At 48.4% G+C, this 18182-nt stretch overlaps 6 protein-coding genes across 6 annotated transcripts; 5 read left to right on the forward strand and 1 right to left on the reverse strand.

Moving 5' to 3' along the window:
* Positions 1-2482: 2482 nt before the first annotated feature.
* Positions 2483-3085, forward strand: B0T23DRAFT_379015 (uncharacterized protein). Its single transcript, XM_062837124.1, has one exon. It carries the CDS (start codon positions 2783-2785, stop codon positions 3056-3058), a length of 276 nt encoding a protein of 91 aa, XP_062692571.1. The 5' UTR covers positions 2483-2782; the 3' UTR covers positions 3059-3085.
* Positions 3086-3898: 813 nt separating this feature from the next.
* Positions 3899-5592, forward strand: B0T23DRAFT_441550 (uncharacterized protein; the record flags this gene model as incomplete). The annotated part of the gene is made up of 1 exon (XM_062840780.1): positions 3899-5592. One exon carries the CDS (start codon positions 3899-3901, stop codon positions 5195-5197), a length of 1299 nt encoding a protein of 432 aa, XP_062692572.1. The 3' UTR covers positions 5198-5592.
* Positions 5593-7025: 1433 nt separating this feature from the next.
* B0T23DRAFT_441552 (uncharacterized protein) lies at positions 7026-8584 on the reverse strand (the record flags this gene model as incomplete). The annotated part of the gene is made up of 2 exons (XM_062840781.1): positions 7026-8263; positions 8497-8584. The coding sequence occupies 2 exons, from the start codon at positions 8582-8584 to the stop codon at positions 7026-7028; spliced, it is 1326 nt and encodes a 441-aa protein (XP_062692573.1).
* Positions 8585-10377: 1793 nt separating this feature from the next.
* B0T23DRAFT_316632 (uncharacterized protein) lies at positions 10378-11528 on the forward strand (the record flags this gene model as incomplete). Its single annotated transcript, XM_062834946.1, has 2 exons — positions 10378-10465; positions 10561-11528. 2 exons carry the CDS (start codon positions 10378-10380, stop codon positions 11526-11528), a joined length of 1056 nt encoding a protein of 351 aa, XP_062692574.1.
* A 1011-nt stretch (positions 11529-12539) lies between these two features.
* Positions 12540-14133, forward strand: B0T23DRAFT_316848 (phosphatidylserine decarboxylase-domain-containing protein; the record flags this gene model as incomplete). The annotated part of the gene is made up of 5 exons (XM_062834961.1): positions 12540-12833; positions 12921-13094; positions 13149-13403; positions 13506-13901; positions 13987-14133. 5 exons carry the CDS (start codon positions 12540-12542, stop codon positions 14131-14133), a joined length of 1266 nt encoding a protein of 421 aa, XP_062692575.1.
* Positions 14134-15695: 1562 nt separating this feature from the next.
* B0T23DRAFT_317229 (uncharacterized protein) lies at positions 15696-17385 on the forward strand (the record flags this gene model as incomplete). Its single annotated transcript, XM_062834991.1, has 2 exons — positions 15696-15882; positions 16121-17385. 2 exons carry the CDS (start codon positions 15696-15698, stop codon positions 17383-17385), a joined length of 1452 nt encoding a protein of 483 aa, XP_062692576.1.
* Positions 17386-18182: the final 797 nt, after the last annotated feature.

Here is an 18182-nt window from a genome sequence, read left to right on the forward strand (position 1 = left end):
AAATACTTAACTACATTACAATTAATATACCATACATAACATTAATATTAAATAGTTAGAAAAACTTAATCAATAGCCCTAATAAATTAACTATCACCGTTAATAATAATAACTAATAACTTAAGGATTAACAACTCCTCTATCGTCTTCCTAATATTATTAATAAACTAACCAAATCCTTTATCCTTCTTATTATTAATAACTATTTAAAAGACTAATATAAACGACTTTTTAAAAGTAACTACAATACTTTATATAATTAATATATAGTAACGGTTCGTCTTATACATAATATTAAGGAGTAAAATATATAAATATCGTTTCTATATCTTCTCTTATTTTTTTAAATACTAGAAACCGTACTATAATATATTTAATTCCTCCTCTTATTAACTTTTATTATCCTTATAATAATTAAAAAAGTAATATTAGAGTATAATAAACCTATTACTCTCGAAATTGTATACGAACGTTTATATATTAATATAACCCCCGTTATCTTATCAACATATCCTTTATTATATATTCTTAAAGTCCTTATACGTAAGTAATAGTTTAAAGTAATACTTTTTAACTATTATATATATAATACATATAGTTAACTCCCATTAACAAAGGAGATTTGCAATATCCTAATAATTATTAGTATTTAAAGACTATTATTTAAAGATTAAATAGTTTAATAAAGCTTATAATAGAGAGTAGCCTTTATATATACAATCGAGTACCCTAATAGTATATTTATAATTATTCTTTTTCAAATATTATACTATAATACAGAAGGGATATTTATTAGCAATCTTTCGAATAATCGTACGTCGTTTCTTATAAGAATTAGCGTCTAGATAGGATATAGGTTCGGCGTAATCGCATTAAAAGACTTTATAATAGAATTTACTAATATATAGTCCCTTCTTAAAATAGTCAGTACAAAATATAAATACCCCAAATCTATACCGACAATACATTTTAATAACCTTATCTATTATAGAGTCTAAGTCGGTTAGTAATAAAATAAAGGCGCTATTATTAAGAGGGATAGTCCATTTAATATTACTATTAAAAGAGGTATAATTATTTACAAAGGTAGATAACGAGGAAGTCGAATTGTAACGATAGTAAAGTTACGTTAAGGAGGAGGTATTTTAGGAAATTAAAAACAATATTTATTAATTATTAATAATTATACGTAATTAATTATATTTATAGACGATTAAAGGCAATTAATTTAATTATATATATTAAAAGTATTATATTATTATATACTAGTAATACGTTACGACGTACGATAGCTAGTAGTATAAAGTAAGTGCAATTGGCCGTATAAAAAAAGGGGGAAAAAATCACTAAGGTATAGCGATGTTACATACATTAAAAAGACGAAATTTTACGGGTAAAAACGGGATTTACAATGTCAGGTGTCATCGGCTGTCTGGGCCCACTATTTTGGGTTTTTGGGTGTATGTAGGGAATGGGGTGGGTGCGCGGAGGGTTACTCTTGGATAAACCATGGAGTTTGCAGTTTGCACTAGGAGTCTGGTATTCGACCCGTTGGGGCATTCGGGACAATCAGGAGCTGGTGGAGGTCCCAATTCTGTGAGCAACACCAAAGACAACACCAAAGACAGGTACCGGATAAACCGCCCGCAATCATCCTATCTCCATCCCTCTTAATCCCATCTCATTCGGCTAGTTCCCGTCACGAACACCCCCTTCCTTCCCCTTCTCCTCAGAGTCTTCAAACTCCTGGCAATCTGTCTTGTCCCTCATAAAAAAGGTGAGACCTTTCGGGCATTATATGGGCGATCAGCGCAACTTAATGTACTAGCTTTTGTACCCTCGGCGAGCCTGGCTCTACCAGTACACTACAATAGCCTGTCTCTGCCAGTACTTCAACCCCTCTCGCTTCATCAGTTCGGTTTCCTTTGGTTTCGTTGCCTATTTGGCTCATTCGACTTCTAAACATCTCTACAGCAACTCGCCAAATGGCCAAGTAACGAACATCCCTATTCCATGCATAGCGGGCGGCATCAATGTTCACATCCTCAATGCCTAGCTACTGAGTCTTTGTCTTAACGACTGCGGCTTGGGGTGTGTCCGATACAATAGTAAATGGCCCAGTAAATGGAATCCGTAAATCTTGGAGAGTTGTGGTCCGTGTAAGGTACTTCGATAAAAATGGGTTAATTCCTTGCGAAAGTCACTTGCCTGGTGTATTCTCTAACAATTTCTCGAGATTTTCTAGGCTTTCGTTGGACCAGTAAATAGCTTAGTTAGTATGTTACTCCACTTTTCTGTAAGCGTGGTATGTGGTTGGTTAAAAAAGGTCTTGGCGGGCCAGATTTACAGAAGATTGTTTCCGGACCTTTGGAGGTGCGGAAATACCTTTTCGTAAATGCACTGACCATCTTTTTCAACGTTTGTACTTCCACAACCTGCCAAAATATTTACTGGGGGCATTTACTGCTGTATCGGACACACCCTAAACAAACCCCCTTTTCGATGCAGCCATGGCGGCTTGGCGTCGCTCTTTAATCCAACGTCGTTGAGTTCTTGCTGGGTTCAGTTGTTAGACTCCTTTTTGTCAACTTTGACGATGCGGTAACAACAAATTCGTCGACCCATAACATTCAGTACAAGAAACCCTGAGTGTATCCCATTTCAGGGCTAATGTTAGCAATATGACGGCAGATGTCATCAGACTTGGGGAACATGCCAAACCTTCATCGGCACTCCTTCAAGTTTCACAACAGCCGGCAGTCGTCGTCGTCCATCGCGCTCAATGTCCGCTGTCAGGCTCTTTCAAGTCCTGATCTCAGACTTACTTACCCCCTCCGGGGTTCTGCCCATCCGAACGCTCAACTCGCCACCCGTCTCAACTTTCTCCGTACTCCTGACACAAACAACTACGAAGTTCCCTGTTTCTTCCCCCGTGCGAACTCCCATCTCCAGACAAACCAATGTTCTCTCTCTGTCTGCAGACGCCCCGAGTCAAAACCATCCCGTCGTCAGGATTTCGAGTTTCATCCCGCCTATCCCAGTTTCTTCTCCATCGTAGAAGTACCAAAAGACCACAGGACGAAAGGAGGGAACCGAAAGAAACACGGACCGCCGGGTGATCTAGCAGTTACAAGCGACCACGAAGAAAAAGTTTTCCATACTACCATAGTGGGTAATGTCGATCCGACACCACTTCGAAAACACAGCCATGACACAAGCAACAGGACAGCCATGATTCCAGGAGTCATGTATCGAAAAATCTTTTAACCGAAACATTTCCCTGGATGGTTTCACAAGTCAACACCAACTGACATCTGATAGCTCACTTCGCGCTGCTTCGAAACTGTCATGGTTCGAGACGTGGAGATTCGGCCATCGTGGTAGCAGGTCTTGCCCTATCGGGAAACCGACCATTCCGTTTTGCGCCTCCCTTCACAGCCCCTCACGGACCCACGGATGTCAAACACTGGTTTTCTTGATTCCGGATACCGAACGCCAGATAGCGACGAGTACGAGTTTGGGTTTATATAACCATCGTTCGCTCTTTAGCTTGAAGAGGAATTTCTTCTCCTCTGTAGCAGCATCAGCAGCAACAACAACAACAACAACAAGGACACATTTTCTTGTCTCCGTTCGACTTCCTTCGAACATTCACAGAGTCGAGTCTGGTACTCCTTGACTTCCTTTCTTCTTCCGCTGCCGGTTATCAGCTTCTTCACTTACCACCTTTTATCATATACTTTTTTCGACCATACCTCCAACGCTCTCATCTGCCGGCCAGTAACTTCACAACTTGTGTCTTGACACCAATACTTCAAAAGACCCAAACTTACCTTACCCAATCCATTCCTACGACTGATCCACACAACAACCCAACAACACTCACTTCAACGTCAACATGAAGTTCTCTTCGTTCTTCCTCCTCACCTCGGCTCTCTCCGCCTACGCGGCCCCGACCGCCTTTTCCCCCGGCGGTTCCAATTCTCTGGCGGCCCGCCACCCTGACTCCCCCGGCGTCATCGCTTCTCCTTCACCCACCATCCGCGCCGGCGTTCGGCGCTCGGTACCCGTCCGTCGCGATCCTAGGGCCGTGGTCTTTGATGATGGTAGCAATCTCGAGCCGAGTGTAATCGGCAAGAGAAAACATCGTGGCGGTGCCGCTGGCAGTGCCACTGCCGCTAGTACTACTGCTAGTAGTAGTGGAAGTACCGCTAGCAGTGGTGCTACAGCTGGTGGTGCTACGGCTGGTGGTGCTACTAAGGGAGGTGCTGATAAGGGAGGTGCTTCCAAGGGCGGTGCTGCTAAGGGAGGTGCTTCCAAGGGTGGTGCTTCTAAGGGTGGTGCCGCTGCGGGTGGTGGTGCTACTGCTGCTGGCGGTGGAGGTGCTGCTGCTGGTGGAGGTGCTTCTTCTGGTGGAGGTGCCGCTGCGGGTGGTGGTGCTACTGCTGGCGGTGCTACTGCAGGTGGAGGTGCTGCTACTAAGGGTGGTGCTTCGAAGGGTGGTGCCGCTGCTGGTGGAGGTGGTGCTTCCAAGGGTGGTGCTACTGCTGGTGGAGGTGGTGCCGCAGCTGGTGGTGTCGCTGCTGGTGGAGGTGGTGCCGCAGCTGGTGGTGCTACTGCTGGTGGAGGTGCTGCTAAGGGTGGTGCTTCCAAGGGTGGTGCCGCTGCTGGTGGAGGTGCTGCTAAGGGTGGTGCTTCGAAGGGAGGTGATTCCAAAGGCGGTGCTTCTAAGGGTAATGCCGCTGCTAGTGGAGGTGGTGCCGCAGCTGGTGGTGCTACTGCTGGTGGAGGTGCTGCTACTAAGGGTGGTGCTTCCAAGGGTGGTGCCGCTGCTGGTGGAGGTGCTGCAGCTGGTGGTGCTACTGCTGGTGGAGGTGCTGCTAAAGGTGGTGCCTCGAAGGGAGGTGATTCCAAAGGCGGTGCTTCTAAGGGTGGTGCCGCAGCTGGTGGTGCTACTGCTAGTGGAGGTGCTGCCGCTGCTGGTGGAGGTGTTGCTAAGGGAGGTGCTTCGAAGGGAGGTGCCTCTGGTGGTGCCGCTGCTGGTGGAGGTGGTGATGATAGTTCTGCTAAGGGTGGTGCTTCGAAGGGAGGTGCCGCATCCGGTGGTGGTGCCGCTGGTGGTTCTGCTAAGGGTGGTGCTTCAAAGGGAGGTGCGGCTGCTGGCGGTGGTGCCTCTGGTTCCGCTGGTGCTCCCTAAAGCAGCGCCACGCAAGCTAATACGCCTCCTCCATGCGGCGGTTTTCCTTGCGATGTCGGAGTTGAGTTTGAGGCCGAAGCCAATGGCAGTCTCGTAGATGAGGAAGATTGTGCTTCACATGGGACCGAATTGAACAGGATCGGTTATTTGCTGGTAAGGTAGATGAATGGACCACAGAAATCGGCAACGGATACTAGGATGGATGACAAGTTAGCTTTGTTCGGCTTTGGCTTTTCTTGCATAGCCTTGTTATCATAATTAGGCATAGGGAGTTGGGGGCTTGTTGGATGTATTTTGGAATTTGAAGCGATACCCACGGTCGTTATTGCTTAGGGTAGTGATTTCGAGAACGGAAGTGTCCGAGACATTCGCTACTTGTAGCTGCTGTAGATAGAAACGTCGAATTGTCAATCAAGATTTGGGAACGAAGCGCGCAAGCTGTAAAGGAAACATTGCTGCAAAGCGTCCCAACAACAAAAAAGTGACGTGCGACAATGAAGCATTTCGTAATCGCGACAATGGATAGATTGTAGGTTGGTAAAGCAGATGCCGTGCATGTGTTTGAGTGGTGTGATGGGGTGGGTGGTCTTATAGAAACTCGGCACAAAAGAAAGAAGTTGTCGGTCGTTCCAAGAATTGGTGTTTGACTTTGGGTTGGGACCACCGTCTTCACCAAGAAGAAGCCACGGGTGAGGGCGAGCATGTCTTTGGCGTTCGAGTCAATGAATGCCAAGCAAGCAAACACTGTTCCTGACAGAAGATGCAGGTACGGCCCGCAGCCCCCCCACCAAGTCTCTCGCGCCTCAAAGGGTTGGAGCGACCGACACAAGAAGGAAGCAATGAAGCAATGATTGGCATTCTTCGTAGAAATGAAAATCAAAGAAGCAAAAAAGGCCAAAAAAATTTAAAAATATAGAGCCTAACGGGATTCGAACGCGGGACGCACCACTTTTAAGGTGGACGTGAACAACTGGAAAGGAGTAGAAGAGCCTTATTTATTGCGTAACCGGAAGACGCCAGCTGTAAATTACGACTGCCAAACCTAACTTACTATCCCAACGATGGCCATTTGGACAGGCAGGCGCCGTGAGGCACACTGGTGATTGTCCGGTCCCGGAGTTTGTCGTCTCTAAGGGGTAAGTTACGTCGGACAGCCCCCGCATTCGTCGGAACCCTAGTAGCCCACGAGCAGCAGTAACGCTTGCGCACCACGCCGCTCGGCCACCGGCCCATGGAAGTTTGTGTTGCAAGTAGCCACTCAACCTTTGACTTATAAACCAGCCACACACACCATGGGCAACAGTAAGTAGACACCACCGTCTTATGCGTTACTTACTCTCTGTCTGCAATGCAAAGCTCACGCATGCATCCAATCCCATCTATACACTACCACAACTTTGCACTCCTATCCCCCTTCTTTGACAGACGTCATCTGCTCAGTCCCTCTTCTTTCAACTTTGTCACAAACACGTTCAGCAAAAGTTAGCCGTCTCACAAACGGCCACTCATTCACTCAATGCGGCGTTGCTGGCACCAGTTTTCACTATCTTAGCAGAGCTTTCGATTCTCAGCTATCTCTAGGTCGTTCCAGTCATACACATGTCTAGATCAACCATCATAGCATTACTCTTGGCCCAAGCCTAAAGGGTGTCTACAAGCCCACAAAGACTCAAAACACGATGAGCGAAAGCTATACAGTATATTCAGGCCAAGGTATCATGAACAATCAAGGCAATAACGACAAATCCAGCCACTATCCCAACTTCCGAAATGCTGCAAAGGTCGTCCACCCAACGGTTTCTGCAGACATCATGCCCCCTCTCCCTGTTTAGCGCCACGAGCTTCGACCAGATTCTGCCTTGTTCTCAATAACCAGACGAAACTGCTTCAAGATATCCACCTTGACATCCTCGCGCAGCTCCCTCCTGTGTGCCTCCTCCATCTCACCCAAGAGTTGAATGTCAACTTCTAGTTGAGTGAGGCCATCATCGCCAGGAACATCTAAAGCCGCCACCTCCTCTCCTGCTGCACTGACCTGTTCCTCTTCCGCAGCTGTCGTATCCTTTGTCGCACCTGAAGTGTCCTCTGCCGCACTTGCGATGTCCGCTACTACAGGAATTGTGTCCGCCGCTGCAGCCATGTTCTTCACGGTGGCTACGGCCACTGTAACACCCGTGTAGCCCGACTTAGGGGACAGAAGGGTGGGAGTGGAGGTCAGACCGCCTGCAGCTTTTTCGCTTAGCGTTGAGCTTGGGAAAGGAGGATTGTCTCTACCAAGATGAGCATGGTGAGAGGGTTGACATTGCCTATTGGGATGATGAAAATAAGAGGACATGGTTCGTCGGGTTTCTTCCTCTAGGTCCTGTTGAAGCGGTAGAAAGACAGCCGCAGGCATGGACGCAATGCTTCTTCTCTTTCTGTCGACCGTGATAATATTACAGTGACGGGGGTTTCTAAGGATCTGCTTTGCAGCCTTGTCGGCGGTATCGTTATCAACAACACCGGCGTGCCCAGGAACCCAGAATAGGTCGAGCTTTACGTCGAGACCGGGAATACAGCCAAGTTCATGCGACTGCTCGCAGACAAGTCGAATGGCCTTTCGGTAAGTCTCCTGACGGAAGCCCTTTATGGCCGCACGTCCATCGATGTGTTCAAGTACTTGGTTCCCATCCGTGAACACCTTCACCGTCGCCGCTCTGGTGTACTTTGAGGCCAGATGTGCAGCCCGCAGCTTTTCGCCAGCTACCTGGATAGCCTGTGCAATGGCGAAAGCCTCCCCAATCATGTTGTCGATCATATGGGGCATATGCCACCCCATTACTACTTTTCTGCCATGGTCGAACTGTCCCGGACAGTGTTCGGTAAAGACAACGGCATATCCTCCGGGGAGCGCAGGTAAGTCTTTGTGGTCCACTGACGCATCGCAGAAGAGGACCAGCTGGATATGATCTGGTGTAGACCGAACGGCAATCTCCCTTTCGACTGTGTCAATGACTTGTTGGCGGCGCCTGGGATTGTCATTGCGATTGGATACGTAGTGTAGGCTGCCCCGAAAGCCCGTCCGATCTGTGAGTGGAGGCGCGTCAGCATGAGGTTTGAAGAGATTGATATACCCCGATTTGATGCCCATAAAGCTTCAGGTAGAACGAATAATCAAAGGAAGATGGGAAGAATACACAACGAAGTTGCCCCTCGGACGAATGACTGCACAGGGCGTTGGTCGTTCGTGCCAATCATGTAAACCATCACATCTTTGAAAGCGGCCTGGGCAAGATCTTTCCAAGGAATGTGGTACTCACCAACGCGCTTAGTCCTTTTTGCCGGATCACTGCGGTCCTCACAGAGGCCAGGGTCTTTGCTCCAAGCTCGTTTTATGCTCTTTTCCATTTCGAGATGGGAATGAAGGGAACAAGAACATGTGAACGGTAAAAGAAGGCCTAACCTATACCGAAGCCAGCTTTCCGGTGACAGAAGCTTGGAGGGAAAATTCAATGGATTCCAGGGTGTTTGCGGAAGTGATGGGACGGAAATTGCAGAGAAAGGACGAGTCCCGCTAAGAACCTGGGGTTGCTTCAGATTCAAACCAGGGTGGTATGTTGAGCAGTGGATCTTTCCACGAGTGCCAGTGATTGATGACTCGAAGCAGGAGCGAAGCCGTAGCGCAGCGACGAGATGTAAAATACGCTCCTTCCATTCACTAGTCTTCTTGAGTGGAGGCTCAAAGAGGTATACCGGTTACGCGTCCAAGACAGTCACGATACCGGATGAAACGCGTGCGGATTGTCTCGCTATTGCAGAAGGGAATCATTCAAGCATCCAACTTTGTAACAGTGGAAATGATGATTTCACAAGCTGGCAGATGTCTACATGGGGGCATTGGGGTTGAACCGCCATTCGATGATTTGAGTTCCATACCTACTCTTCACTCGAGTGAGGTGTTCTGGAGGATGAGCATGTCTTATCCGGTCATCATCTGTGAGTGTGATTTTGACTGATGATCACACCAACCAAATAACTGTATTCACGGCTTTGCCCTCGCATCTGAGGCACAAGAGGGTTCTCGCTGGGGCAAGAATGTTGAGCGAGATATCTGTTCATTTCTTAATAAAGGCCCTCCTGGCCTTACACATGAACATATATCGACGGTTTCCCTTCTTTCCGTTTCGTGCTTTTTTGTCCTCCCTCCATCAACAACGTCTTGAATTCTCGCTTGCCCTTATAATTACTCGTATTCACTTTGGCAAAGAGAAGTCGGGGCTCACCTGTTACGGATTCAGCCCATAGTTTCTTTGTTGGAACCAGCGACTCCTGAAAGGAAGTACATCTTAAAGGCCATCGAAAAGGCTATACAGGAGTAGGCTCCTTTCAACACACTGCCATGTTTATGTGATGATTGACATTGGACTCGTTACTGGTTCTTGTTCAGTGCGAGAGGAGTTTATGTGTAGTCCCAAAGACGTGTGCTTGCCTGATGAAGGTAAAGTTTGCTGTTCTTCTTGGAGAACAGCTTCTTCCAGCTGACTTGAAGAACACCGCAGTGCAAATGTGTCCTGATGTAACTTGGACAATTACCTACCTTAATAAGCTGAGATTTAGAGCGAATTATGTCTGTTTAAATTTGGCACATAGCTTAGCGCAAGGATCCATGGCTTTCTATTAAAAAGGGGGGCCGACAAGAGATCTGTTGTCTTTGAACCCTTTAAAGATTTGTTCAACATCCAAGGGTCGAGTGGGAGTACAAAGGTTAGTTGGTGGGGCCCCCACAAGTTTCAATACATAAGGGCACCCGTACAATACGCAGAGCCCTGGGCTACCAAAGTTTTTCTAGGTAGGTACCGTACTTATGCCTTTCAGGTTGGGTAGGTAATCTTACACTACGTTCCGTTCGTCGAACTTTGAAAGTGAATGGCACCGCGGCCGGTCGGGTATGGGTGAGTGCTTCGACAAGACACTTTATCGAACGAGCCGCCTGCCCCCGCAGTCCCACACACGGCACCAAATCGCATTTCTTCACCACGCTTCGCCGATTCTACTACCCGACCGTATCAGTCGCGTTGTTTACCAACTTTCTCTCACAGCATAGTCTACGGTTGCGTCCCATTGAGTGTGTACTACCAAGCGCATTTTACTAAGAGAACCATTCCACGCAATCGCCAACCATCAATGCGCTTGCGATCACCATGGCAGACACCGAGCAGAGCAACAAGAGCGGAAACCCTGATTCAGACGTCAGCAAGCAAGGTCGCGCTGGCGATACCATGAAGTCAGGTAAGTAATTCTTCTTGATTTCGACACACCTGACAGCCCATTTGAGCGGCTCGCGCATTCAACTTTCAACTTGCTAACCCATCCTCTCCAACAAGGCTCCAAACCCACCAGCAAATTCAGCGGACAAATCTTCGGCCCAGGCATTTCCGACAAGACGACGAAAGACAAAGCCATCTCCACGGCCGGTTACGCCCTACAAAAAGAGCTCCATCCCACCCCGAACCATATCTGGATGGCCTTCTTCACAGGTGCCTCCTGCACGAAAACAACCAATCCCACGGGCGCATACTCTGTCGTCTTCAACCAGGACAAGAAGCTGGCCAAAATGGCATGGTACATGAGCTCTTCCTCTGAAGTGGTCAACGAGAAGAGACTTGCCGGGCTGGCCATTGCGCAGGCACTCTACATCGCAGACAAGAGATTACGTGCCTTTCCCGACGATGAGGAGAGGCCAAAGAAGGCGACAGTGAAGGTGTTCACTCACTGCGTCGAGACACTCAAGAACATCGATGATTCGAGGGAAATTATCGAGGATGGAAGGGAGGCAACGCTTGAAGTCGTCAAGTTGATCGAGGATCTGTCGTACAGCCTTTGCAACATCGTCGGCGCGCGCGTGAGGCTGTATCTCCAGTGGGTGCCAGCGGACTATGGGAAGATGGTGTGTGCTAGGGACTTTGCGAAATGTTGCCGAAGGAAATCAGGCAGGAAGAATATGTATTTTGTGGGAAACGAGAAGAGGGATGATGGGCTAATACCCGAGGGTGTCTCCGGCTTTATCGAACGAGATACTGCGGAAGAGGACCGGCACGATCTGATGGAGCAGCCAGGAAAGGCCGTGGCCCTAGCAGAGACGTTAACTGCTTCGACAAAGAAAGAGGGTCAGTCGGGTGTTCACCAAGTGGCCATTCTAGGTGACCAAGAGATGGATGAGAGGAGGGCAATGGTCAGCGAAGAGGCCTCAAACGAGGAACAAGCCTCGATCAATCAACAAATCCTTGCTGATTGCTACCAGCAGCAAGTTTACTCTCTCCGCCAGCGAGGGAATAAGGACGTTACCAATTAACAGATATCGGGAGAGCGTGCGGATGGTTATGCCAATGGGCTATGCCAGTTGGTCCTGGACCATCTGTTGCCGCCTCCCCGTCGACATAATGGAGATCCATCTTGCATTGCGCCTCAAGCTCATTGGTTGCCAAACTTGTGTTGCTAGAGGAATCTGAAGAAAAACTTGTGAATGGTTCTGGTAGCATGTTGTTTTGTTTGAGCAAAGCAATAGAGTTCAGTGTTGCTCTGGGCTGTACTTGTGGAGAGATGCCTTTATTGGCCCATATATCCATGATCTGGCTACACAGCGCCAGTCTACTCACATATGTTTACAGCAAATTGCCGCCAAATCACCCAACACTTGCTTCTTCCCAAGATTCTGTTCCGCATTTCGTGGGGAAATAGTCTTGTTCCACCGAAGCTGAATGGCGTCGGTACGTCGGTCACACCGCATCATCGGCAACAAGATCTTCCCGAACAATCTGGCGAATCAGATCTCACTCCCCTGTCTTAAATGGCAAGTGCAACCCGCAGATCGACATCAGCTCTTGGGAGGTAATGGACTCCATTGGAACGAGACCCGGCATCACAGCTGAAGATGGCACAGCGCCTAGTTCCCATAGGCTTCCGACTGGTGTCTCGGCTCCTAGTTTGTCTCAGATGCGTAATGTACGATAACTTTGAAAAGGCAAAGATGGAGTTGTACGGGGATAACGAACCACAGAGCTGACGTTCTGGTAGGCTATGTTGAGGATTGAAGACATATATCTGATATATGAACCACTTCCCCCTCATTACCGCTGCTACCGTGGAGGAGAAGACACTTTGTTGTACCTTCAAGATGCGTGTTCAATATTCCCAAGTTCAAATTGCACCCAAAGGAAGAGAAAAATATGAAACGGCTCTTTTGACGAACACCAAAGACTCCAGCAACAACAATGCATTACATGAGCACCATCAAGGCACTTACGATGTACCGTCAGCGAAGATAGATTCTCATCTTTCAAGATGTGCCTGGCTAGGTCAAACGATGGGTCGCCAAGAAACAATCCCAATCATTGCTACAGAAAAGTTGCATCCTTCAGTGAACGCACTCTGGCATCTTATTGAAGACAACCGTGAAGTTCGTTTACTCTTCACCCAGATGCTACAACAAATCCCGAATGGACCTCTTTACGACAAGAATCCAACCGGTGGTCCACAATTCCGCAACTGGATGGGCCTTCTTTGCGCTTTCAACAACCAGCTCACACAAGGACCGGTATGGCTTTACGATACACCAGGCCAGCAGGGACTAACTGGCTTTCCTTTCAACGCCCTTTTGGTACGTTACCGTAATCTTACCTCCCCACCATTTTCTGGCTTCTCTCCTGTCGCCAATCGCATCTCTAACCCCGCCCAAACACAAAAGAACTGGTCCATGTCAACCCCAGCAGGCCTCCTCGCCTTCCACCGTCCCGACGTCAACGCCCACTTTCACGATATCCTCACCGCCTACGGCAAATTCCTCTCTTCCCCCGCCTCTGTTGCCGTTCTCAACTCCTCCGCGACCGGCTGGCTGAGCCCGACTGCCCTTGACGCCCTTGTGTCTACCGCCCATCTGCCTACCACTATCAACACTAACAGCTCCGACCGCGAGGCGAAGACAGATACCAGCGACGATCCCCGTCCCCAGTTTCACGACCTCTTCGTCTCTAACCCGCTTCATCCCACATACGGCTTTTCGTCCTGGGACGCCTTCTTTACGCGCCGGTTCAGGCCGGGTATTCGACCCCTCGCTTCCCCTTCCGATGACGGCGTTATAGTTAACGCTTGCGAATCCACACCCATGGCGCTAGAGCGTGGAGTCAAGCTGCATGATGAGTTCTGGATTAAGGGGCAGCCGTATAGCTTGGTTACCATTCTCGGGGCTTTGCAGGCCAGTGTAGAGGAAGAGTCATGGGGTAACTTGGACAAGAAGAGGGACGAGGACAAAAAGAAGGAGAGAGAGAAGGAGACAGACAAAGAACTAGAACAAGCAATGCGCTTCAAAGGCGGAACCATCTACCAAGGCTTCCTGGGGGCACTAAGTTACCACCGCTGGCATGCCCCTGTTTCTGGAGTAGTGGAGAAGGTTGAAAAGATACAAGGGACTTACTTTGCTGGATGTCCTGGATTAGCGTCCCGCGAAGACTTACACGATGGAGAGGAACGGGAGCTCGATCCTTCAGCGCCGGATCGAAGTCAGAGGTATCTCTGCCAGGTGGGCACGAGGGCTTTGGTGTATATACGGGCGAAAGAAAGAAGGCTGGGGACGGTGGTGTTTGTAGCGGTGGGTATGGCGGAGGTGAGTAGTTGTGAGGTTACGGTCAAGGAGGGGGATTTGGTCGAAAAGGGGGAGGAGATTGGTATGGTGAGTTCACGGAGTTCTTTGTTTGCCAAAGTTGCGTGTGTTGATGTTGAGATATGTGCTAATGATGTTTGACTGCTTGACACAGTTCCATTATGGCGGCTCGACGCATTGTCTTATTTTCGAGCCAGGTGTGCGGTTGAAGTTCACGGATGCAGTAGAGGAGGTTGATATCAAGAGACGGGGTCATAATTTGCAGGTCAATGGATATCTGGCTGAGGTTGTATCTAATTGATGATGCGCCTGCATGACGATGCAGAGACGACTTATGTACAGTATAGATACCGTCTGCCATGTAGGTAGAGACACAAAAGGCATTTGGATGCGAATCATCTTTTCAGGAGTACATTTTTTTGATGTTGGAAGTACCATGTCGGTAACAATGTAGAACATTTAGCACTGTCACAACTCTCGTAATAATCTGGAAGTCCATTGGGCGGAGCCCATAAAATAATATTTAATCTAGAAGCCTCAGCCCTTGTGTGTATGGTGTCGTAAAGAGAGAAAAATAGGTGCACGAGTATGCCGAAGGGGTGATGCATTGGACAGATTTGTGTTCGGCTTATTCATTCGACAGTTTGTTTGGTGTTGAATGCGCGTAGATGAATGAGGTGGCCTGGCCAACTTTTTTGATGATAAGTTGCATTACCGCATTGCTGTTTGTGCTCGGAAGCAGGGTGGAATGAGTACGCGTGATGGAAATACGTCGAAGCTGGGGGTTAATAGGTCAGAACTTTGTAGCAGATTATCGGAAAGGGACAGTGGTCGAACGGTATGGTGCGCAGCTTTGCGATCCACCAGGGTTAGGTCCAGGGGAAAAATGCCCGCTCATGGCGGCCGCGTCACCGTAGAACTGTGTACACTACACTAAAGTACGAATGATAAGCGCTGAGCGGTGCCCCTCTGGGATAGTTTATTGTAACTGGCGTCTTCCGGCTATGCAATAATAGGGCTCTACTACTCCCTTCCAGTTGCTCAAACGTCCCCTGTTCGATTCGCGATCGAGACCTTTCCACCTTCTTTTTTTTGTCCCTTTACTGTTTTTGCTTTTCCTATCTCAATCTGACACTACCATCCACCATACTTGCGTCTTCTTTGTGATACGTTTATTTTGCTAGCTTCAGTCAGACCTGTAATGAGTACTTTCAGTAGAGGTAGTTATATATCGGTACAAGAACTGGCAGCATTATCCTGTTTTTACCTTCCGTTTGTTAACTGCTTTTGATACCCGTCGTATAATACTGAAAATCCTGTAATATCACGAGTGCTCGAATGTCTTTTCGTATTGTGTTGTTTCACTTCAACGTAGGTTAATGTTAGGTCAATGTAACTCTCTTGCCTGCCTAAATCGTTCCTCAACCGATTACAATTTGACCAACAATGATCGGTTCAGGAACATCTCAAGTATTTGCGGTCTGTGAGCTCCTTTTGCGGCATCACTACTTTACCATACCCAGGTATCATCCGATGTCCATACAGCTGCCATTGGGCCATCCCATTAATTTGGCACGGTTGAGGGGCGATGCGGCCGGCTTGAAAGGCTGAGCAGTCCACCCACAAGGCCCTACTTTACGCACAGAACCTAATTTCTCTCCCGAAATCTTTTTTTACCCCTCGATCAAAGTTTGCAAACAGCAACTGTAGACCGCGCGTCTCAGTCTTCTTGCCCTCTGCAACACCTCGACGAGTGCGCATACATAGAGGTACTTTGATCATCTCGAGCCACAGTTGCGCGCTCCTATTGCGACCATCTCAGTTGTGCGCGTCTTTCAAGTCCCTCACGATACATTGTACAGCATGGCGTCAAATGCAACGGAAACGGACAACGCGCTCGACTCGTCTAGCCGGGCGCTCAGCAGACCAGAAATACACATTACTTCTCGTAAGATACATCCAGTCTGCAACAACACCATATTAGCATCAAAACATCGTACATTCTCTTTGTCCTTGTTAATAAATTTTATCGTAAACAGGGATTCCCAAAGTCTGCACTAAATTGCGCGGCAAAGTCCACGCTCCTGAACCAAACGAAGAGGCCTCCAAGCGTCATATTAACACCATCGCTGAGCGATTCCAAGGTCGCATGGCAACGAAAGGCGAAGTTGCGCTGTCATTCTTCACAGGAGCGTCCTGTTTGCACAAGCCAGCCTGTGAGACCGTCGGCGCCTACTCGGTAGTCTTCACCGAAATGTCCCCAAACACCGATGACCATGGCAAGCAAGCCGAGATGGCGTGGAGTTCACGGTTACTTAGGGATAACGTAGTTGCAGAGGCTCTGGCAGTGGTCCAGGCACTTCAGCTTGCCCACCAGCGGTTACTCACCCTTCCTCCTGGTTCAGGTGGTCCCAAGCTTGCTACGGTACAAATTTTCACGGGAGCGCTTTACGTGTTTCGAGACATCGTACTTATCAACAACGCTTGGAGTGCGAGCAGGAGTCCCACTGCTCACGCTAAACTCTTGAGAGCAATTCAAGCTATAATGTTCGAACAAAGTCAGAAGCTTGGCGACATTCCCGATCTGGAGGTCGATTTACACCTCTACTGGCTAACGGCGGAAAGTGGCCTCAAGAGCCAGCGGGCTGCCAAGCGCGTTGCCCTCCAATGTCGTCTACTTGATGGCGAGCAGAATATGTTTACCCTGGACGGTGAAGCGAGACTAGCTGCAGAGATGGCTCCACCGGTGTATCTCGATGTAGAACACGCCCTGATCCAGAAAAGTAAGGATCACAAAGAGAAGTTCGACGGGGGACCAGCAGTAGCCAGTGCTCCTATCAATCCTCCAGTTGGATACCACGACTCGTGGTACGGCCAGTCATACGACCCCTGCCCGGAGCCATACGTCTCCTCCTTCTCCGATCCCGAGGACTTTTACGATTCGGACTTCGAGGTCCACGAGTCCATCGATATCTCCCTCACGCCCTCTCACCCCAGCAACTCGGTGCCCTACACGTCAGACCCGCCTCTAATGGGCGGCCCTCCGGATATGGTATCGGACATCCCCTTCCCGGGAACGGACAAGCCACTGTGGTGGCGCGATCTCGGCCCGGCCCGTTCCACCATCGAGCAGACCAGCCAGATCAAGGACTCAGCCCCAAGCATCGAACAAGATGATGTTTCAGGCACCGAAAAAGCCACGGTGACTAGAACCGAAGCGACGGCTGAGGAGGAGGATGACCTAATGGAGGAGCATGTTCTAGAGCAGTGCATCCGATTCATGCAGGAGAGGAGGATGTGTGGACACAGGAATGAACCGGTTTTGGAGCACTGGCAGGAAGTCTGCCTCAAGGAGCTTCGCCTGATGGCGCCTGGAAACTCCCTTGTGCGTGCTCATGAGGCGAAGAGAGCCCGGATTAACCGCTTGCTGGACGAAATCCATGCCATGCGTGTGGACATAAGCCAGCGGCAAAAGCTGGTGAATGAGAAAGACAAGGAGGTGCGCCACTTGGCGCGTGACCAACCTTTTTTCTTTGGAGCATCCTTTTCCTAAGGTGGTTGCTCGTTCTTATCCCTGTTGCTGGGGTTTGGGGCGGTTGGGATAATCAGGCATTTGTAGTGTATTATGTCATGTTGGGTTCATATGGGATGAGGAGAAGACTTTGGTGTTGAACCATGGCGAGGTTGCCGAGCAATCAAAGATGTGTGGTGTTTGGTGTGTGAAGGATATTGAGCGGTTCTTGCAAGGATTCATGTCATTATTTGCATGGCGCAGGAGCATGGAGTTTGGATTCATTCGGTTTTTTCTCCTTTGTACGAGATACCCCTGTCAGGTAGAGACTTTAGAACATGGTAGAGGTAGCTTTGAGTCATGTTTCATTTGTTACATCCATCGCTTCCAGTACTTTGCTGTTGAATAGCTTTGTCTTCTGTGAGGGTACCTTTGATCTTCATAGCTAGGAAACCTAAAAACTACCTCGACTGCTCTTACGACATCAAGTAGCACAATTTTATTTCTCCTGAAGTGGACTTCGACTTCACTGAAACTGTAATATCACTTTTCGCTTCGCTCGGTCAATGGATGAATTTCAGGACACTCTTCCATACTTCGTGAGCTTCAAGCGTATGCGGTAATTACTATAAGTGTATCTAGATATATGATGTGTTTTAGAGGGTTTCAGGTTGACACTATTCTTGACACGCTTGTTGATACCGAGATACGTAATGCACTCTCTGTTTGACCGAACGCATTATCCTGTGATCCTGCAGTGTTGCCGACAGATAAGGGGAGGTCTGACTCGGAAAATCAGGCTAGCAAGCTAATTATCCTTGGACCAGCTGAACCAGTCT

This window comes from Neurospora hispaniola (assembly GCF_033458365.1).
Source record: "Neurospora hispaniola strain FGSC 10403 chromosome Unknown B0T23scaffold_4, whole genome shotgun sequence".
Classification (NCBI taxonomy): domain Eukaryota; kingdom Fungi; phylum Ascomycota; class Sordariomycetes; order Sordariales; family Sordariaceae; genus Neurospora; species Neurospora hispaniola.

Excerpts from the sequence above, each read along its gene's own strand:
- B0T23DRAFT_379015 (XM_062837124.1), top strand. The coding sequence starts at position 2,783 with ATGTCCGCTGTCAGGCTCTTTCAAGTCCTGATCTCAGACTTACTTACC.